This window comes from Phoenix dactylifera, chromosome 14 (genome assembly GCF_009389715.1).
Source record: "Phoenix dactylifera cultivar Barhee BC4 chromosome 14, palm_55x_up_171113_PBpolish2nd_filt_p, whole genome shotgun sequence".
Lineage (NCBI taxonomy): Eukaryota > Viridiplantae > Streptophyta > Magnoliopsida > Arecales > Arecaceae > Phoenix > Phoenix dactylifera.
This window is the reverse complement of record NC_052405.1, coordinates 5,303,170-5,326,255: the sequence shown is the minus strand read 5'-3', so window position 1 is coordinate 5,326,255 and position 23,086 is coordinate 5,303,170. Positions and strand designations below refer to the sequence as shown.

At 39.7% G+C, this 23,086-nt stretch overlaps 1 protein-coding gene across 2 annotated transcripts; it reads left to right on the top strand.

The window, feature by feature from the left end:
• The first annotated feature begins 209 nt into the window (after positions 1–209).
• Positions 210–23,086, top strand: LOC103708102 (regulation of nuclear pre-mRNA domain-containing protein 2). Of its 2 annotated transcripts, none has more exons than XM_008792882.4 (8): positions 210–526; positions 1,898–2,016; positions 6,726–6,973; positions 18,200–18,319; positions 18,432–18,591; positions 19,104–19,243; positions 19,373–19,408; positions 22,044–23,086. In XM_008792882.4, exons 2-8 carry the CDS (start codon positions 1,941–1,943, stop codon positions 22,839–22,841), a joined length of 1,578 nt encoding a protein of 525 aa, XP_008791104.2. In that variant the 5' UTR covers positions 210–526; positions 1,898–1,940; the 3' UTR covers positions 22,842–23,086. The 2 variants fall into 2 exon arrangements, with proteins under 2 accessions (XP_008791104.2, XP_008791103.2); XM_008792881.4 differs by having other exon boundaries at positions 18,429–18,591.

Below are 23,086 nucleotides of genomic sequence, written 5' to 3'. Positions count from 1 at the left end.
CAAATATGTACTAAAGCTTGATTTTTGAGACTGAAGCTTGATTTTTGAGACTGAATCTAGAGTCCTCATATGCAACCCTTCGAAGGCAAAACTCCCAAAAAAAGAAAAGAAAAAGGGAATGCTGCACGGAAAAGAGCAGCGCGGGACAGGAAACATCTGGGGTCCTATTTGTAAAGGGAGGGGCATTATGGGAACCGCGGGGGCCCGTTTCGGGAAACAAGAAAAGAATTCTTCGACGTGCCTTTTTGGCCCACACGACCCCCGCCCCCCACCTCTCTCGCTCTCCTCCAGAACTCCACCCAAATCCAAATCCCACTCCGTCCCCATTTCCCTCCCTTCTTCTGTCCCTGACCGACTCCTTCGTCTCCCATGAGGAGAACTTTTTAATCTAAGGGCACGATCGGAAACAAAACCTGATTCTGGAGTGATTGTTTGACGGAAGCGAGGTGGGAGGGAATGCGTCGATTGGAGGAGAGCTCGTGCTCCTTGATTTCGGATTTTCGCTGCCCTCGGCCATTGCATTTTGGTTAGAAGACCAGATTTTTATTGAGATTTCTATGCTTACGCCCTCCTGGAATCGGTCATTGGCCCTTTTTCTGGACAAAATTGATTTTTTCGCAATTTTTTGGACCATGGAGCTTCGTCGTATTGGGAGTTAGATGTTTTCTTCTTAATTCGAGTTTTTAAGCCTTTCTATGGATTCATATTGCCTGCATTTGTTCTTTTCTCTTCGTTTTTAGTGGAGACTTTCGTTTCTTATCCTTCATTTTGTTTTCAGTATAATTTCTTGATATGGATGGCTCGTTGTTCTTTTTCTTTTGCGTTCATCTGTTTGATATCTTTGCTTTGAATTCTTCTGAGAGGATTTTTTTTTTTTTGGTAGTTGTCTAGCCCTAGTTAGAAGTGATCGGATGACCAAAAGGAAAAAGGATGTCAGAGAGATGTTTTTGTTTGTCTGATGACCAAAAGATGGAATTATGTTTACAAATGGGGGGATTAAATTCACTTTTGATAGCGATGCTTCATGATTTACATTTGATTTTCTGATGATCAACTTGAGAATGGATACAGCTAGTATTTATTGGATCATGTTTTTGCATGCCAAGTTGCGTTTAAGGAGGCAATCATTAAAAGCTTCCATTTTTCTTTCTTCCTGAACTCCCTCCATGTCTTTAGGCTTCTCTTTTCAACCAGCACAGTTCCTGACATCCCATTCAAATTGCCAAGTCATCTTGTGTGAGTTAAAAAAGGAAAGATGTAGAATAAGCTGCAATGCAGCATGTTGTTGGAGTGTTAATTAGTGCTCGATTTCTTTCTGTGAAAACTAGAATTTTTATTATTACAAAATGGCAATCCCTTATGATTCCACTAAAGAAGAATGGCATGAACTTGTTTGTTGACTTTGTTCAAGTCCTGTATCCAACCGTAGTTCCCACCAACAAGCTTTGACCTGGCTACCATTTTAATTGACACGTAACACTTCTAGCTTTTTTGACACATCAGTCTAAAACTCTAAATATATTTGTGCTGGTGGCTGACTAAATTTTTGATATGGTTATGCTGTTCTGCTTTGCCTTGAATCTACCATCAGTCAGATTAGACAGGAATTAGTCAGGCTATGCTGCAAGGATTAGAAAATTTGTACTTTGGGATGACTTTATGGCTTTTACTTCATGTGTGGTTTTTATAGGGCAGGCACAAACTTCAGTTTTCTTGGATGTCTGCAAATCATTTTTTCCAATACTGTCTCAGTTATATTAAGGATGTTAGATACCAGATTTAAAACTTCTGTTATTCTAATATATTGGCTGTTTCTTTTTAAAAATTCAAGCATTTTCTGTCAGCTTCTTGAAATGCCAAAGTAATATTCCTGACACTTATTGTATTTTCTTTGCAGGTTTTCTATCTTGTTGACTTCGTAGATTCCTAAAACAGAAGCAATGAGTGGCACATTTAATGGGCACATTTTAGTTGACAAGCTTGCTAAGCTTAATAATTCACAGCAGAGTATTGAGAGTATCCTTTCAGTAGTGTCAATATAGACTCAATTAGGTGATTAACATGAAATATTTCGTTGATGTCTTGAATGTGGTGTATTTTATGGCTGTTGTGCTTGCAAAATCTTTGCATCCATGTTCATAAACATGAAAATAAAAAGAAAAAAGAAAATTTTGCAAAATGAGTTTGCTAGGAGTCCTAAAACCACGTTTGATTCTGTAGCAATTGATCTAATAATCTGAAACTTAGTACCTCTTTAGCATATATAGTGTCACCACCGTGGATAAATTATAGCCTTGAAATTCTTCTTTTATGGCCATCAAGAATGTTTACATTAAGTATTTCTACATTGTGCATTTAGTGTCAACTGGGTAAAGTGGTCTAGAAGATTTTCTTTCCATGTTTTTGTTTGTTAAAGATTCATCCAGAGAATGTCTGTCATGCTGATAGGTTGAGACTGACTACTCTTTATCTTTTCTCATGGCTAGGGCTGTTGGCGGGTTTTCAGGGAGATGGTTTGGAGTTAATTCTGGTCAAAATTTACTCAGGAGAATGTTGAAATAAAAACTTTGCATGTCTAGCTTGTAGGATAAACTTTTATAATGCTTTCATAATTAGAACACTTAAAAGACCCCTTTATCTTTTACCTCATGGCTAGGGCTGTTAGTGAGCATATAAGAAGATGGTTTGTGTTAATGTTTTGATTTTTTGTCAAAATTTTCATGCGAGTTACAATATAAACTTTTCATCTGTCATTTGCAGAGAATATACTTTTGTAATGCTTTCATAATCCACTCGCTTAATGGACTATAACCTAGGAAATGATTGCTTTTATCATATGACCATATCCAAGGCAGAACTGATCGCTGGAATCATGGTTTAATTATGATTTAAATACTGAGAAGAAAATGCGTGATTTTGTAGTTTGTCTTGGGGAACAAAACTAGGCAGTCTTGCAAGTTTGTGATACCTGACCTCCCATGTGTCAGGGAACTGGGATATCCAACTTCCATTTTGACAATTTTCAACTTCCACAAATATCCTTGAGCTTCTTTTGCACCCAGAGTTTCTCTGCCCACTTGCAACCCCAACCCACCACCCTCTATGCCATGCTTCTCATTTAGAAATTTACTAATTGTTGCATAGTTCTTACTTATTAGAGAAAACTGCTGACTTCATTTACTTTGTCAAGCATCACATAAATATTTATGAGGGCAAGTTTAAAATTGATTCTTTTGGGGGATAGAACTTTCAAGTGATATGCGCAGGAATTGTAACATCTATTATGTTCATTGGATGAAACTCTGCAGGTTTTGGAATGACAGTGGTTTGGGTCAGTACCCATATATACCTCTATTTTGACAAACAATTCCTTACATCTTATGCTTTTTTTTTTCTAGCAAGGTCTTTTGTTGATTGTATGGATGGAGATGCATAGGTCTTGAAGCAGAATATGGAGGTGAAGAAGCTACTAGGCCTTCTGAATTTGAAAGTGAGTGGGAGGACAAGGCGAAAGAAGAATTTTGTTTTCTAGGAATGTAGAAGGGAACGAGAAAGGGAAAAGGTATGGGGTTTAAGGATTGAGGAATCACATGAAGAGAAAAGGTGAAGAGGAGGCATCGGGGCCCAGGTTCAGGGAAATAGTTGAAGAATAAAGGAAGTGGAGGTATGGGGTTCAAGGACTGGGAAACTAGCAAGAGGGCTGATAGTAGCTAAAGCACAAGGGAAGGTTGGAAAAGGGCATGGTTGATTATTTCACTTAGGTAATCATATCAGCCCAATTTGCTCTCATGCTTCCAATTTTATTAGCCCAAATAACTAAGCATGGGGCTTGGAATGGGTTGTAGGAAGGTTATGTTTGCTGCCTAGCTCCTCTTTTGCACGTTTAGCTACGGCTGTGAAATGAATGAGCTCCTCATAAGCAGCTTTGTTCAGCTCAAAGTTTAGCTTGATTTTGGCTCATTCGACTGGTAAATGATCTGAATAGGAGTTTTGATCTCGAAAATAAACAAGCTGAAAATGAACTATAGACAGCTTGTCTATGTTTGGCTCATGGTACACATACTGGTTGGCACTGACATAGGCCGAACATATAGTACCTTACCAATATTGAACCAATATGTGGTACGGAAGGTGCACCGAGTACCAGTATGCCGAACCAACCTCCGTACCCAGCGTACCGGCATTGTACGAAGATGATATTGGTGTGGGGTATGGTGTCGAGACAGCGAACCTTAGTTTGGCTTGATATAGCTCAGAATATAAGTAATTAAATATAAGTAGTTAAATTAATAAATTTTATTATACCAATGTTAATCTCATGCACATATGTGTAAAATTTAGTATGGAGCACTAAGGATAGCTTTGGTCCCTGATATAAGTTTATATTATTTCAAAAATTTGATACTCTAAAAGTTTCTGGTGCATTTGTCTTATTTCTTATCTTTTAGTTTATATTCATTTATTCAAAATGAGAATAGTTATATAATGAAGCACATATATGAGCCAGTAGTCATAATTTGATTGTTCATATCAATTCCTCTCTCTTAAGGCTAGCCTAAGACCTACCTTTCTCTCCCAAGCTGATCAGCTCCACATGTCTTTCTTGGTTTCCTCCTCTTCCAAATAATAAACCTCAAAACTCCAAATACGCAGAGTATTGAGATATGATTCCCACAAATGCTTGGGTTTAGAGCTCCTAATTTCATCTCCTCGCCTTCCCTCTTCTCCTTAGCGTAGTGATTGGTCAAAATTGTTCCCCTTTGGCATGGAGTAAGATCTATGCCAATGACAATAAAGATTAAGATCTGGCTGCCGATCTTACGATTTTTGGTAAGGACCTTGAGTATGACCTGATATAAAATTCCTAGTCCTCACTTTCTCTGATTGCCGATGGACCCTTGCTCAATTACCCAACTTGAGCTGGGCCATTTTAGTTTGTGATGAGCCTAAGCTTGATTCAGCTCACTCATGTTCAGCTCGTTTGATGAGCACTCTATAAGAGCAAGAGATACAAAAGAAATAAAGAATAATATCTAGGGCAACATGTGGATAAGTGGTTGAGTTGAATCACTGAAATAGAGAGCTTTGAAAGTAGCGCAAAATGTTTTCTTAGGATTGAATGAGTTGCCAATATGGACATGGAAAATTATGGGATTTAGATTCTGAGTTTAGTTGCTTAGGTTTTTGAATTATAGGAAAATGCTAAATGGTATGCAGTACAAATTTATCACCAATATATAATAAATTATTATAACGAAACAATGATGGTACCAAACCCAATGCCCTATATGCTAGGAAGTTATTATCGATGGTGACAAAGATAAAAAATAATATCTTGATGACTTAATACATTTCAGTATTTAAATGTTATGAAGTAGTGAGAAGCGGTAACTAGCATAATCAAGTCAATGCATGGGATTGTTTAGACTGGTGCTCATAATTATGAGTAAGGGAATGACTGAAGATGATCCTTCTTGGTATTGTTGGAATTTAATAAGAAAAGAGTACTAGAACTCTTAATATCATAGACACTATGTTGTCGAAACTTGCTTGGTTATTGGTGGGGGTATTAGAGATCAGGCCTGATGGCTGTCTAGATTGCAGTATCTGAGAAGGACCCCAGGATTCAGCATCGTTACTAGACTTTTGGTTGCTTTCTCGTAGCTGTTTGTCTCTTCATTGTGCTTTCTTAATGGGCAACATGGAGTTTCCCATTGAGATTTCTAGTTGTCAGTTGATTGCAGCTTGTCATTCATAATGTACTTAAATTTTCTTTTAGAGAAATCAGGTGACTACACACCTGCCACTCAATGGATTCTGTTAAAGGGGGGAATTATCTCTTAGTGCTGTATTTGTTTCTTAATAGAAATGATGACCTATGTTGCCCTTGTCAATGTAATTAATTTCCAGCATAGATACAAGTTCACATAGGATGTCGTAGGACTGCAGCCAAATTAGACCAAGGACTCGGCATTATAGAGGTGACTTGATGCTATATAATATATGTAACCATTGCTACCTTTTAATATTCATTGTTAAGGCTTCCTATATAGAGAAATGAGCTAATGTATTTTCATGAGGGTCTACAGAAGTGCTGATTTTGTCGAGTGGTAGTCTACTCTCAGGCATTCTTATCTGGTCATGTTGTCAGATAACATATGAACAATTAATATTATGTATTACACTGAATCAGGGGTTGGAGAAGAAACCTGTTAAATTTTCATTAATAGCTGTTTCAAGAAAAACAAGTTCTATCAGCCTGTCTGAGATAATGCATTTCTTTTTTAAGCATGGTAGGGAGGGATATCCCACCCAGGAGATCATGCAGTGTGCCACAAAGGTGGGCTGAAAAATCATAATTTGGTATCCTTCCCCCTCCATTCCTTTTGATACTTTTTTAAAATTTTTTTGAGCAGAACCTTTTGATGTTTTTTTGACCGAGCAGAATCATATTATTGAAGTTTTCAGTATTGCCTATAACAAATTCTTGTAAAAACTATTTATTTGGAACACATGTAAGACTAATCATTATCACAGACTTGCATCACTTTGCAACAATTGCTATCAGATATCATTAAATTAACTGTACCTCCTAGCATGCCAAGCATGTTGCATTTTCTTATCCTTGTGTATTCTCAAAATCAATGTTTGTTACCTTCCTTTAATTTTCATCTCTTGGAGGTGCTTGGAAATGTACATGATCTGACATCCTTAACACAATGAAGCTCTGTCACATTGGTGTATATTTCATAGGAATAAAGCAAGGCAAGTGGTAGAAATATGGAACAAACAATTTCATTGCACGCGATGGGAAAAACAGGTCCCTTTCCTATATCTTGCAAATGATATCTTGCAGAATAGCAGACGAAAGGGTTTGGAATTTGTTACTGAATTTTGGAAGGTTCTCCCGGATGCACTTAACAATGTACTTGAGAATGGAGATGAGTTTGGGAGAAACACTGTACTAAGACTGGTACGTACAATAAAGTTGAACAACTGTTCCTGATTCTCCTTTCTTGATTCATACCTGAGTACTTGAATTTCCTGATGGTATGCATGCTCACACCTGACCCTTCTGTACTCCTATCAAAATATTTGTTACATACTGAAAATATGAGCATAGATGTACATGAATCAGTATTCTTGTTCATAGTCTACTTATGCTTGCTTTCATGGTAATTGCCTACAATGATTGCAAGACAATACTGACAAATTCATAAGCTAACTGGAAGAGTTCTCCATCTTCAAAACTTCTGGGAGAAGGAGCCTAAATTCTCTAGTGGAAAAGCCTCCTTCTCCCCCTCATAAGTCTTCTTTTATGTGAATGAAATAACATGCTCTTACTATGGAATCATTGTTTACATTTCCGACCATTATATTCTAAACCAGTTCCTGGTTTCCAATTCTGGTACATGCTTAAACAGGTTCAGTTATGTCAATGAGTGGCTAACCTGACCCACTCTTACTTTCATGACCCCCTAGAATTCTTATCGATACTGGAACTCATAGGAAAGAAAATGGATTTATGGATGGAACCAAATATGTAGTCAAGGTCTGCTGAACCGACCGGTACCGGTCGGTTCAGCCTGTACCGGACCGGTACCGACAGGCACCAGTCCGGTACCAAAGTGGAAATCGGTTCGAGTGTCGTATCGGTTTGCACCGATACAACCCTATTTATCAAGCGCGTGGCTACAGCCACGCGCTAAGTGCCCGCACTGTTGCACTTTTGAAAGTGCCACAGCGCCAAGAATGGCACTTTCAAAAGTGCCACGCATTGTGTTACTTTTGATAAAGAAGAGTGCCATGCGCTGTGGCACTTTTGATGAAGAAAGAGTGCCACAGCAAAGAGGGCAGGCGGCACTTTCAAAAGTGCCACGTGCTGTGGCACCTTCCAAAGTGCCACAGCGAAGAAGGCAGGCGACACTTTCAAAAGTAACATACGCTGTGGCACTTTCAAAAGTGCCATAGCGCTGGCCGAAAGAAGAGGGCAGACATTGTGGCACATACGGTGGTGCCACAGCGTCTAGCATGGCTGCAACAATGCATGCGTTCGGCTATAAAAGCGGAACGATGTATCAGGCAGAGGCAGAAACAAAGTGAAAGGAAAGGCAGAGATGAAAGAGGAAGAGGAAAAGAAGAGAAAGGCAAAGACAAAGGCGTAAAAAAAATTGAGAAGGGTCAAAAAGCATCGTTTTTCTTCAAGAAAAATCCAGCAAAAGCTAAATAAGGTAAGATTTCTTTCCTTCATATTCGTTTTTAATATTTCTTTTAAATTGCTTTAAAAAATAAATCAAAAATTGCAAAAATATAGGAAATGATGCGTAATATATCCATTTTGTCTTGAATTTTTTATATGTTGTCGATATATGGACGATGTTAATGGTGACATCAACTCTTATTTTTATAGAATTTATATAATTTATAATTTAATAAAAGTTTTAAAATTTAATTTCTAATTAAAAATAATTTAAAATTTTTAAAAAATTAATGTGGTCATAGAAATGGAGCCATCAAGGAGAGAACAACCCCAAGAGTGTAATATTGGCTGGAAGCATGGGAAGATGCTCAATGAACGGCACCAGTTTTAGTGCAATTATTGCCACAAGTGCTTCAAGGGAGGATGGATAATCAGGTTAAAGCAGCATTTAGCCGGTAATTTTTGTGAGATATCTGCATGCCCGGAGTGTCCACCGAAGATCCATCAACTGATGAGAAAAAACCTCGTTGAGATCAAAGCAACCAAGTAGAGGGCCGCTAAGTAGAAAGCGGAGGTGGAACGCCAAGCTGCAGATGACCTCGCATATGGAGTAGAATCTATTGATGTATCAAGTTTCGAGTCTTTCTATTATCCGCGCCTCAGCCAGCCTATGGATATGGTGCATTGGAGTCATCTTCCGGTGGCTACTATCTTGCGCAGCCTGGAGGGTCTTACGAGTCGGATTTTGGTGCCGGCATATTCGGATGGGCCCCTCTATAGCCATATTATCAAGACACCTCTCAGAGCCAGAGCTTTAGCAAGAGATCTGAGAGTTCTTATGACCCGATGCGCATTTCTCAGGGATGGAGCATGTAAGACTACAATGCCGCTTGGTTAGAAGGATGGGTTGATCTGCTTCCTTATTATGCTGATGATCCAGATATCGACGAGAAGCATCGCTACTCGATCCAATTTTAGATATCCGAGAGTGCTTTAAATGTATGTAATTGATGTATTATAATTTGAAGATATTTTATGTTTTTCATCTCATTATTTGAATTATTTAGAAGTAATAAGGTGTATCATCTAGTTTAAACCTTAAACTTTAAAAAAACGACAGGGTCGAAACCGGGCCGGACCCGTACCGATACCGGTGCCCACCAGTATGATCGGTACCGCGTACCTTGTATGCAGTATTTACAGAAAAAAAATTGAGTTATTGGGAAACAATCAATATACTTCTAATGTCGAATCAGGATCAACTAGGACAGAAATAAAGCTGTTGTAATTTCTCTGCATAATTTTGGCTTTTATTAGCTTCTTGTCTTTTATGATTCTTGTACACATGTAAAGAAGTATAGCAGTTCATGGTGGCATACATCTATGCAATGGAAAACAGAGGATTTGTGATAAATGCTGAAATTAGTGCTATGTTTGTGCAGATTCATCTCTTAACATGCAAATATTAGGCAAAAGATTACCCACACACAAGCAAATCAGTAGATTCAAACACGTAGAAACTGAGAAAAAGGTCCTTCAACTGTCTGCATAAAAGCATTAAACAAGTTTCAGCTGCAGTTGCATAAGAATAGTTATGTAATTGATCAAAAAAATAGAAACACCATCAAGGATTTTAGTAAAAGAAGATCTAAATAAGCAGCAGTCATGCGCTCATCAGAGTTCCATATAATTAGCACACCAAGCCCTAGACGAAGATGAGAGAGAAGTAGAAGATCATTTGGCAGTAAGCTGAAGAAGATCCATGGGTAGTAAGGGAGAACAAGATTCTGTTAAAGGGGAGAAAACTGAACGTTGAAGGTCTGACCATGACATGAAGGAGAGAGTGCACCTCTACCAAGCCTCATGTCTGTGCTGGGCAAAGAAAGGAAACAAAGGGAGAGAGGAGATTTGGTCTTGCCGTGGCCACTGGAATGAAATGAAGGGATATAAAGAACAGAAGTGGTGGAATAAGAGGGAAGCTTGGAGGAGTGTGTTGGGTTGTGGAGCCTGATCCATTCCCTTTTCCAAGACCCCTATGTGCACTATGGTGGTGGAGGATCAAGGGAAGACAAGCCAGAAAGAGTTCAAGAAGATTCAGAGTTGAATCAGCAAAGAAAGAAACCCTCAGCAAGGTCCGGAGTCGGCTCCAGCAGACTTGGAGTCGACTCTGGCACGCAGGCAGACTTGGCACAGTCTTGGAGTCGACTCCAGATCCATAGGAGTCGACTCCCCAGTGTTGGAGTCGACTCGAGAACTCCAGGAGTCGACTCCTACAGGCAGACAGAGAGGCATTTTCTGTGGACTGTTTTCGAGTCGACTCGCAGACTTGCGGGAGTCGACTCGAGCACGATATTCACGCGAGGCTGAGTTATGAACCGGGTCCAAGCCAAGGTTTTTTGAGCCCTAATCAAAGTAAGAGATTGGGAGGTATATATAGACTTCTTGTGGGACACGAGAGGTGTGTGGCAACCTTGAGAAACCCTAGAACTCATCAACGAGAAGTTTCCAAAAGGAGATCCTTTGTGTGCATCAGGAAGACGACGCGTTGCTCGTCTTGAGAGAGATTGTTTTGCTGTAAGAAAGAGAGTTTGTTCTCTTCTCTTGAATCTCTGTAACTTTCTTTGATTATATAGTGAAGTATTGATCTGTGCGGCTGTGGACATAGGAGCAAGGGACTCCGAACCACATAAACTTGGGTGTCTTGTGCGTTTTGCTATTATTTTTTGCCGTGTTCTTCTTTCTCCTACTATTTCTTATATTCCGCAATCGTAGGGTTGATCCCTAACAACTGGTATCAGAGCCATCTGGTTCAAAGGAAAAAGTGGGAGCAATGGCGGCTGAAGAAGGTAAGGTCAAGATTGACAGATTTGACGGCAAAGACTTTGGTTTCTGGAAGATGCAGATCGAAGATTATTTATATCAGAAGAAACTTCATCTACCTCTTGAAGGTATGAAACCGATAGATATGTCACAGGCCGACTGGGATTTAATGGATCGTCAGGCTTTGGGAGTTGTTCGCTTGACATTGGCTCGAAACGTTGCGTTCAACGTTTTGGAAGAGAAGACAACAGCAGGTTTGCTGAAAGCACTGTCGAATATGTATGAAAAACCTTCGGCCTCCAACAAGGTGTACCTGATGCGCCGTTTATTCAATCTGAAGATGAGTGAAGGTTCCTCTGTTACTGATCACATCAATGAGTTCAATCTGATTACGAGCCAGTTGAGTTCGGTGGAAATCAGTTTTGAGGATGAAGTTCGTGCCCTAATTCTTCTATCCTCCTTGCCAGAAAGTTGGGGTGCAACGGTGACAGCTGTAAGCAGCTCCTGCGGCTCAAACAAACTGAAGTTTGAGGAGGTCCGAAATCTGATACTCAGTGAAGATATCAGAAGGAGGGAGTCTGGTGTGAAATCTGGTTCGATTCTGAACACATCTGAAGGCAGAGGAAGAACTGTGCAACGCAGTGAAAACCGTGGCAGATCAAAGTCTAAGAGGAGGAGCAAGTCTAGATCGAAAGGTGATGGCTGCTGGCATTGTGGCAAGATAGGCCACACGAGGAAGAATTGTTGGCTCAAAAAGAAGAATCCAAGCAAGGGGCAGAACGAGGTATCCGTGAATGCAACCACAGATGAAGCCAACGATGCTTTGATTCTTAGCGTGGACAGTCCTATGGAATCGTGGATACTAGACTCTGGAGCTTCGTTTCATTCTACCTCACGGAAGGAGTGTATGCTAAATTACACTGCAGGAGACTTCGGAAAGGTTTATCTTGCTGATGATGAGCCTTTAGATATTGTGGGGAAAGGTGAAGTTCATATCAGGATGCCGAATCAGTCAGTATGGAAACTGAAGAATGTGAGGCATGTCCCAGGCTTGAAGAGAAACTTGATTTCTGTTGGGCAGCTTGACAGCGAAGGGTATGTTACTACCTTTGTAGGTGGTTCATGGAAAATTACCAAAGGTGCTATGGTGATAGCACGTGGGAACAAGTTGGGGACTCTCTACATGACCAATGACACCAAGGATACGGTGGCATTAACAGAAACAGGTGCAGATAGTTGTCTTTGGCATCGCAGACTCGGACATATGAGTGAGAAAGGTATGAAGATGATGGTGAAGAAGAACAAGCTAGCAGATCTGAAAACTGTTGATGTAGGTCTCTGTGAAGACTGCATATTTGGGAAGCAGAAAAATGTTAGTTTCTCAAAGGGTGGAAGAACACCGAAGACAGAAAAGCTAGAGCTTGTACACACAGATGTGTGGGGGCCTTCACCGGTTGCATCTCTTGGAGGCTCACACTATTATGTCACGTTCATTGACGACTCTACCAGAAAGATTTGGATTTATTTCATGAAGCACAAATCAGAGGTATTTGTCACCTTTAAGAAGTGGAAAAGTCTGGTGGAGAATGAATCTGGTGCAAAGATAAAACGACTAAGGTCTGATAATGGCGGTGAGTATGACAGCAGTGAGTTCAAGGAATTCTGCGCAGTGAATGGAATCCGAATGGAGAAGACAATACCGAGCACACCGCAGCAAAATGGGGTGGCTGAGCGAATGAACAGAACCCTGAACGAGAGAGCCAATAGTATGAGGATCCATGCTGGTTTGCCCAAGATGTTTTGGGCTGAGGCAGTCAACACCGCAGCGTATCTAATAAACAGAGGCCCGTCGGTTCCCCTAGATTGCAAATTGCCTGAAGAAGAGTGGACAGAAAAAATAGTAAATTTGTCACACTTGAGGGTCTTTGGGTGTGTCTCCTTTGTGCACATCAATGCAGAGAAAAGGGACAAGCTAGATGCAAAGTCCAGAAAATGTTTCTTCATTGGATACGGTACAGATGATTTTGGTTACAAGTTCTGGGATGCGCAGAACCAGAAGGTCATCAGAAGCAAGGATGTGATATTCAATGAGCGAGTTCTCTATAAGGACAAGAATACTTCAGATCTTGAGAATGTAGGGGAGCAAAGCAAGGAAAAACAGCAAGTTGAGTTGCAAGAGATTACAGAAGAAGACGTTGTCAAAAGAGTTCAGAGAAATCATGAAAATTCAGAAACTGTTGCGGCACAACCTCAACCAAGTATACCGCAGCTGAGAAGATCTACAAGAATCTCCAGACAACCGGATAGATATTCATCCTCTTTACATTATCTGCTATTGACGGATGAAGGTGAACTCGAGTGTTATGAAGAAGCCATGGAAAGCAAAGATTCGGTGAAGTGGGAGTTAGCCATGAAGGACGAGATGAAGTCCTTAGATAGAAATCAAACTTGGGAGCTCAGTTCACTACCAGAAGGCAAGAAGGCTTTACAGAACAAGTGGGTCTACAAAGTTAAAGAGGAACATGATGGCAGCAAGAGGTACAAAGCAAGGTTGGTTGTGAAAGGCTTCCAACAGAAGGAAGGTATCGACTACACTGAGATTTTCTCTCCGGTAGTCAAATATTCAACAATCAGAGTGATTCTGAGTATTGTGGCAGCAGAAAATCTGTATTTGGAGCAGTTGGATGTTACAACTGCATTTCTCCATGGAGAGATTGATGAAGACATCTACATGCAGCAACCTATCGGCTTTGCAGTCCCTAGCAAGGAGAACCTTGTATGCAAACTGAAGAGAAGTTTGTATGGTTTGAAACAGGCCCCGAGGTTGTGGTACAAAAAGTTTGATGGATTCATGATCAACAATGGTTTTGTAAGATGTCAAGAAGATCATTGCTGTTATCTTAAGGTACTTGATGGCAGTTTTATCATCTTACTTTTGTATGTTGACGACATGTTGATAGCCGGACCTAACCTACAAGAGATTGAAAGATGGAAGAAAGAGCTATCAAGGAAGTTTGCAATGAAAGACATGGGTGCAGCAAAACAGATGCTTGGGCTGAGGATTGAAAGGGATAAGGTGGCTGGAACACTGAAGCTTTCTCAAGCTAACTACATTGATAAAGTGCTGAATAGATTCAATATGACAGATGCAGATCCTGTGAAGACACCTTTGGCAAGCCACTTCAAACTTTCAAAAGAGCAATCATCCAAGGATGATGAGGAGCTGAAGAAGATGTCAAGAGTACCATATGCTTCAGCTGTAGGCAGCTTGATGTATGCTATGATATGCACGAGACCCGACATTGCACATGCAGTGGGAGCTGTGAGCAGATACATGGCTAATCCGGGTAGACAACATTGGGAGGCTGTCAATGTGGATCCTAAGATATTTGAAAGGCACCAGAAATGTAGGTTTGTGTTATAGAAAAGGCAGTCAAATACTACAAGATTTTGTGGATGCAGACCTGGGAGGTGATACTGACACTAGAAGAAGCACCACAGGGTATGTTTATACCATAGGCGGAACAGCAGTGAGCTGGTTCTCACAGCTGCAAAAGATCGTTGCTCTTTCGACAACAGAGGCAGAATATGTTGCCATTACAGAAGCCAGCAAGGAGATGATTTGGCTGCAGAACCTTCTGAAAGAGCTGGGCAGAGAACAGAACTGTAGTGTACTATTCTGCGACAGTCAGAGTGCTATTCACTTAGCCAAGAACCCAATGTTTCATGCGAGAACGAAGCACATACAACTGAGGTATCACTTCATCAAGAAGTTGCTAGAAGATGGCAGTTTGTTACTTGAGAAGATTCAAGGAGCAAAGAATTCAGCTGATATATTGACTAAGACAGTCACTACAGAGAAATTGAGGCTATGCATGGCCTCAATTGGCCTCCAAAGCTAGTTGAATGGAGGTGCCGCACAGAGAATACAGATCAAGATATGGAAGTTTGTTTATTTTTCAGATAGATGCACGATTGGATGTATCAGTCTCCAAGTGGGAGAGTTGTTAGGTTGTGGAGCCTGATCCATTCTCTTTTCCAAGACCCCTATGTGCACTATGGTGGTGGAGGATCAAGGGAAGACAAGCCAGAAAGAGTTCAAGAAGATTCAGAGTTGAATCAGCAAAGAAAGAAACCCTCAGCAAGGTCCGGAGTCGGCTCCAGCAGACTTGGAGTCGACTATGGCACGCAGGCAGACTTGGCACAGTCTTGGAGTCGACTCCAGATCCATAGGAGTCGACTCTCCAGTGTTGGAGTCGACTCGAGAACTCCAGGAGTCGACTCCCACAGGCAGACAGAGAGGCATTTTCTGTGGACTGTTTTCGAGTCGACTCGCAGACTTGCGGGAGTCGACTCGAGCACGATATTCACGCGAGGCTGAGTTATGAACCGGGTCCAAGCCAAGGTTTTTTGAGCCCTAATCAAAGTAAGAGATTGGGAGGTATATATAGACTTCTTGTGGGACACGAGAGGTGTGTGGCAACCTTGAGAAACCCTAGAACTCATCAACGAGAAGTTTCCAAAAGGAGATCCTTTGTGTGCATCAGGAAGACGACGCGTTGCTCGTCTTGAGAGAGATTGTTTTGCTGTAAGAAAGAGAGTTTGTTCTCTTCTCTTGAATCTCTGTAACTTTCTTTGATTATATAGTGAAGTATTGATCTGTGCGGCTGTGGACGTAGGAGCAAGGGACTCCGAACCACATAAACTTGGGTGTCTTGTGCGTTTTGCTATTGTTTTTTGCCGTGTTCTTCTTTCTCCTACTATTTCTTATATTCCGCAATCGTAGGGTTGATCCCTAACAGAGTGAAGGAGAGAAGAGAGATGCATATTTAAAATATGATTCTGAACTTCAGACTATGTGTAGGTAGCAGTATATAGGGGTGGCTAGGGTTTGGATTGGTAAATTATGGCACTTGGCATCTCTTTCTTATCAGCCAATAGAGCTCATGGTTATGTTTATATCCAAGTAAGTCCATGGACCTCTTCTGAATTAATACATAATATGGTGGACTGTATTCAACCATGTGCTAGCCATATTACACTTGATGCGGACACCCTTAATCTTGTAGGCTTATATTCACCTCTTTGTGACAGTTTTTATATTAATAAAAAGAAACACAACATAGAAATGGTTAGCCATGGGAATAAGCCCCAACATAAACATGCCTGCCATCATATCGCCCCATCGTTTCTCTCTATTATTTTTTGAACTGATTTTTCTTTGCCTTGCAATAGAATTGCAATGAAACTTATTTAGTTTTAGGGTTTAGTGTTCAGGTATATAGATGATAGAAAACAGAAAAATAACTGTAAAAACAACCATACGGTCAATGAACTAGCAAAAGAATAAGATATTCATTTGCCTATGGCAAACTAAAATATCAATAAACTTTTACAATTTTCTGCCCATTTAAATAAATTTGAGATAGCAGTCATCATTAGTAGTACTACACTTCAGTCAAGAACAGGTCATTTTTCATATTCTTTTGCTCTAGCAGTAATCTTTACTTGTGGACCAATAGTTGAGTCAAAAAAGCATGTGTTGATTGCAGACCAAGTTTATATCCTAGCCTTTATTGATTGTTGGAAACTAGATAACCATAAAACATAATGATCAAGCTTTGTCCCAATTGTTTGGGTCCAACTTTATGAATTCTCAATCCACAAGAGCACCTATTTAGGGCTGCTTTTGATGTTATCTTAAGCTTATTGTATTTTATCATTGATGAGCAGCAATCTATCTTACCCATACTCAATTACTCATTACTCACTAGGACCAATCCATGGCATGGTGCCTTATGAGCAAAATCCCTAGCCAACATTTGCCCACTTCTCACCATAATTGGGCTTGCTTAGGACTTGTCGTCTCCAATAAGTGAATGTTTAGAATTCATACTCACCCTATTGGCAAAGTAAGGAGGATCTCTTCACCATATTCTGAAGATGATATAGATAAAAGCAAGGTTGGTTGTACCAATACTGGGACCTGTACTGGTTTTTCTGTGGTACGGTATGGTATGGTATGATACTGTGCCATGTTGTTCCAGGCTAACCGACAAAGAAAGTGCCGGAGAGGGAGGGGGAGAGGGAGGAGAGAGAGGAAAATAGAAAGAGGGGAGGGGAGGGAGGGAGAAAGAGGGAGAGGGAGGGGAAGAGAGGTCGAGATAGAGGGAAGAAGGCTGCTAATGGCTCCCCTGTTTCCCTCTCACTTCCTTCCTCTCCCTCTCCCTCCCCTCCCTCTCTCTCTTTTCCTCTCTCCTTCTCCTTCCCCTCTCCCTCCCACTTGCCACTGCCTTCATCTCCACTACCACCATTGTCACCAGCAGCATCATCATCTCCACCATAACCATCAATATTTGTCATCTCGGTATCGAACCCATATCGATACCATCTTATTACAATATTGGTACATCCAATATGATATTCGGTTTGGCGTACCGAGTATCGGTACACCCTTTATACCGTGTATCGGTACAGTAAGGTATGATAAGTATACACTGGTATGGAAAACTTTGGTCATCACAGACACTGTTGTTTCCACCATCATTGATGTTCTCATTCTCTCTACTACCACGACTGCCACTGCCACCGCCACCGCCATTGCCACCATGACAACTATTGCTGCAACTACCCCCATTACCTTAAAACCATGCCACCATCATCACTGATCTCTATCGCACCACATAGTCACTGCCTCCACCATTGCTACTACTGCTATCACCACCACCACTACGACCTCTATTATCTCCGCCACCACTATCACCACCTGGGCCATCACCATCAGATTTATATTTTAAAAATAATTGACTACACCAAACTTATTTATGTTTTTAAAAATTTAAAATAAAATAGAAATAAAATTTTTATTTTTTATTTCTAGAAATAAGAAGAATGAAAGTGATGCCAAATAACACCTAAATATATCATTGACTAGAGTGATAGTCTAGTGTTTTGGATTTGCATTTTCACAAAATAACAATTCTAATCTTGTAAGGGGATATGAATGGCTGCATATGTTTACTTAAAGAAATTCTTAAGGTATTAAGAATTTTCCTATCTGAATATATTTCCATATTTTGTAGCTGGAGTTGAACCTTAGCTTGTTTCCATCTATTTTGAAGCTGTTGGATCAACTGTAATTCTTCTTTCCCTTCTTATTATACTCTGTTCTCTGTTCAGGTTAACATATGGGAAGAACGTAAAGTTTTTGGTTCTCGGGGAAAAATTCTCAAGGACGAGCTTTTGGGGAGGAACCCGGAGGGTAGAAATAGAAATGAAAATTTTACTAATTACAAGTTGGTAAGAAAATCCATCAACCTTTATGTTAAATGAGTGAGCAATGATATGGGCATGCCTTCCTGCAACGTTAGGTTAAACTAATTCAATTTGTTTTCTTCTGTGGCAATAGCAGAAACGACGTGGTGGTGATGGTATACTGGAAAAGCTCATTTCAGATTACGAACATTTATATGATGGTCCTGTGGATGAGGAAGCTTTATTTGGAAAATGTCAAACTGCTATTAGTTGTGTTGAAAAGGTGGAGAAGGAAATTGGAAGTGATTTTAAGTTAGGTAAATTAAGTTTTATAGTAATGTTGCTTCTCCACTTTATATATCATTGTTTCAAGAATGGCCATATTAACTGCATGTCTTGTTGATAGCTATTTTTCATAGGAGTCATGATCATGATAAGTTTTGAGCCAATATCTTACTAATTGTTAAGTTTTTTTATCTTCCTTATAATTTTTTGTCTCATATTCTTTCATTGAAGTGCATACCCTTTTTTCCTAAATGACATATAAAGGACTACAAGCGTTTTTATAATTTTTCATCAAACATGCTCCTCAAATGCATTTCATTTATGTCAATTAGTAGGAGAATTGTTCGTCACTAATCTTGTATTTTGAAATATATTTTTCTTTTAATGCTGCTTCTTGGCAGTGTGATCTTTATTAGTTTACTGACTTAGTATAACTGAGTTGAAGTAACCTCGACGTCTCTTGACTATATGTCATTGTATTTGATACTTATTTTTATTTCTTATTTATTTATGTTTGGAAATTCTTTTATTCATGGATCAATAGGGAGTCTCAGTGGATCTAGAGTCTTAGAGGAGTTAGAAGAGCAGCTCAGCATGCTGAGAGAATGCATAGAACAACTGAAAGCACTTGAATCATCCAGAATAACATTGGTGTCCCATTTAAGAGAGGCAATTCATGAGCAGGTGTGCCAACTAATGGTTTCATTGACTTGAGAGACTTGAACATTTTAAGATTGCATGCAGTTAGTTTTTTATTTTTATTTTCCTGTTTTCCTCTTTTGGTTAAATTAAGAAATTTGGCTTGATTGACAGGAGTTCAAGCTTGAACAAGTCCGTAATCAACTTAAGGTACTGTATTATTTTTTGTTTTGGTCATATCCATCTTTTCTGCTGGGTTTTCAAGGAAATTTTATGTCTAAAATTTGGTTATATGATACGTATACTTTTGAATGATTATCATTCTTTTTCATGGATCTGCTGGTTGTGTCAATATGACTTCTACCAAGCATTTATTGTATAATATATTAATCATAAAATCAGTTATAGCTAGACAGATACCAGAACCTCTGTGCACTTTATCTTGCTTTTTAAAATACATTGCTTAAGTATGACCATGTTTAAATGTGGCATTCTTCACTTTAAATTCATGTGAAGGAATGTCAGGAATGAGATCTCTTATTAATATGATGAAGGTGTTCAGAAATACTTGTGGAGGTAGAGCCCTGGTGGCTATCAGGATGCTGCACCATCTCTAGGACATTATACCCCACCTACTTTCCAGCGCTGTCTTCATTTTGATCAAATATATTTTATTGCCATTGGACGGCAGTGTCAATTATGCAACATATTACTTTGTCAAATGGCCAACAAATCAACCTGTGTGTTTATATATGCATAACCACCAAATAAGTGGATTTTAGTATCTAATTCTTTTTAAGTTGCATGATTTAGATACCTCTTAATCACTTTATAAACCTAGTTTCAATTTTTTTTTGGGGTTTCTTTTTCTTGTTATGCTGCTGTTCTCTTTATCTTCTAGTAGGCTTAATGGAGGGGCAACTCTTTTCTCTCTTTCTTTTTTATTTCTCTTCTTTTTCATTTCTTTTCCTTGTTTTCTTTTTCTTCTTTTTCCTTGTTCAACCTTGGCGTCATATATTTTCTGGCCAAAGTCAAAACGGTGAAGTGTCTATAGGTGTAAAATTTTGCTCCCACATCTCACTTGCTTTTGTTGTCAGACCTGTAGGTGCTGATTTTCAGTTTAACCTCAGTTTGGTACATCCAATTACGCCAAAATAGTAAAAGCTGTGGCAGTTTGGCCCTAAAAGTGATCATGGTAGGAGGTTTCAGGTGTCATGCGCACCTTGCTTACTTTAGGAAAGTGAGATGTAAGTTCGTAAAAATTACTTAAACGGGGCATAAGGAAGAATTTCATCCGAAAAGAAAGGAGGTCAAAGGAAGCAGAAAAATTAGAAAAAAAAAAAAAAGAAGAAAAGGATAAGAGGAACAGGAGAGAAGGCAGTGGGTTGAGTTGATTTTTTTTTTTTTTTTTTTTTTTTGGGGGGGGGGGGGGGTTGCATTTCTTTTATTGCTTTTTGTATTAAAATTATGAGATTTTGAATGGATTTTCTGGTTCCAAAAGGTTAAAGGTGGATCAATGCATATACATGGCAGTAGCCTTTTTTGCTGGAACTTTTTGCCCATCACTCTATGCTGAAAACCTCTCGTTTCTTTCTTTATTCTTCTTCTTCTTCGTGTTTTTTTTCTCCCTGTTTTGATAGAGAGAGCTAGGATGGAATGAAGTCTGGTAAAATTGGAGGGAGGCTGATATCTAATTTTTGTCACTGATATCTAACACCTAGTGACCTTACTAACTTAACCAGGTGGCACCCTCTAAAAGTATGTTGGTTCACATTGGAAATTTATTGTGTTTAGAAACTTCATAAACATATTGTATATGCTGCAAAAGTATTAGAGGTCTGCACTAAAGATGGTAGAAAGTAGAAACTACCTCAATTGGTTTCCGGTTTAATATATAAAGTGAAAATTTGTACTTATATTAGGCGTCTTTAGTAATATTACATGATTTTTTCATGTTGTCTAGCAAACATCAGGCTTAAGCCCTTATTGCTTCTATCTTGCAACAGATCACATGTCATCAAATATTGAGGTGGCCTGATGTAAATGATTGTTCATGTACCATTGATGATGATGAGACGATATAAAATTCATAGCGAACTAGGTATAGTAAGGTACTGGAATGACAGTCTGTGAATAAATAGGGCAAAAGTTGAATGTTTGAATTCAAAATTAGTAGTGCAGCTGTAACAGTTAGAGATTTTTTTTTTTTTTGGATCTTGACATTATTATATAAAAGGCCAGAAATTTTTTCGTGTTGTCGTCCAGGTCTTAGTATAGGAGAAAACAGTGTTTACTCAAAAAAAAGATGCATGAGAGAGATCAGAATGTTGAGAAATTGGTAGTTTAGGAATGGTTAGAAAACTCCCTCTGAGATAATTCTGTGGATTGTACTAATAGAGAACAGAACAATGGAGTACTGATCAGGATGGTAGAGCCATAGAACTGTGCAACACAGGATCAACTTTAATGGTTGAAAAAATTCTTTTGAACTTGTGTGCTGATGTATAGGCTTCTAGGAATGCTGGTGGACTCATAAAATCATCCGGGACTGTATGAAATGAGAATTTGTCAATATTTGGTGGTAGTCATGTTCCCACAATATATCAAAAACTTTCTGATTACCAAGCTGGGTTGTGATAATTAATTATTCAAGTGTGAATGAAGCATTGCTCTTGAATTTGAAATTTGTCCATATTTCTCATCTAATATGAAGAATCTGTGTGAATAGGAATTTCCAGGGCAGATTAGATATGCTTTGATGCTTTACAAGCTTAAGAAATATCAACACGATGTCCAATATCTTGTTGTTGCTCTTACACTGATGAGTTCTCCACTTGGTTATCAGATTACTCAATCTCGATACGAGCAAGTAGGCAGCATCTGCCAGCAATCACTAAGTGGCAACCTCGGGAAAATGCCACCTGAGCAGAGGTTGAGGGAAGCATCTGAAGCCCCTCCCAGTTACACCGCAGAAGCTCCATCTAGCACTGGAGATAGAGAGCAATCAGCTCCTGTAAGATACAACCATCAGGAGCATTTCAATGATAAGGCTCCCCGCACCGAAGAAGAGCAGCAGAAAACAGCAGCTGCTGCTGTAGCAGCAAAGTTGGTGGCTTCAACCTCCTCTGCCCAGATGCTTAGCTTTGTCCTTTCTTCTCTGGCATCTGAAGGCGTCATTGGTCCAGCTGCGAAGGAAGATTCCTCTTCTGGCGACAGGAAAAGGCCTAGGCTGGAAAATGTTACCTCACCTTACATTCCACCCCATTCTCAGCCTTCCCTTCCGCCATTCCCACATCCTGATACACTTTACCAGCCAACACTGCCCCAGCCATCATCATCACCATTGGCATATCCAGGCTCCACCCATCAGCCTCAAATGCTTCCACCAACGCCGCCGATGGCGATACCACCACCAGCTACACAGTTCATGCAGGTTGCTGGGTCAATGACTGGCGTGCCATATAGCTATGGCTCTGCCCTTCCTCCACAAAGACCGCCTCCTTTTCCAGGATTTGCAATGATAAACTCGCCTCCTTTCCCAGGTTTACAAAATCCATTTCAGGGTTTCCAATCACCAGAGGGTGCCAACCTCTTCAACCATTCCTCAGTTCCTGTGACGCCACCCCAGATATCTAGGCCATAACTTTTACAATGAATGAGTTCCTTAAGAGTCCTGCTTGCGATGGCTGCTTAATTGGATCAGGAGTTTTATTCTGACTACTGTAAAGCTTTGTTTCACTGGTTTATACACCTTGTGCTTGAAACTTATATGACTCATATGTGTATATTTTATGTTAAACATTTGAACATTTGAAGAACTTCTGACAGAGTGGTCAATGAAGATGGATGCACCGGTCCTGGTGTATCGCCTATGTGATCTTATGGCCA

Excerpts from the sequence above, each read along its gene's own strand:
- LOC103708102 (XM_008792881.4), top strand. The coding sequence starts at position 1,941 with ATGAGTGGCACATTTAATGGGCACATTTTAGTTGACAAGCTTGCTAAG. Across the intron at positions 18,592-19,103 it reads TGGAAGTGATTTTAAGTTAG|GGAGTCTCAGTGGATCTAGA; the intron begins GTAAATTAAGTT and ends ATGGATCAATAG. Across the intron at positions 19,244-19,372 it reads GAGAGGCAATTCATGAGCAG|GAGTTCAAGCTTGAACAAGT; the intron begins GTGTGCCAACTA and ends CTTGATTGACAG.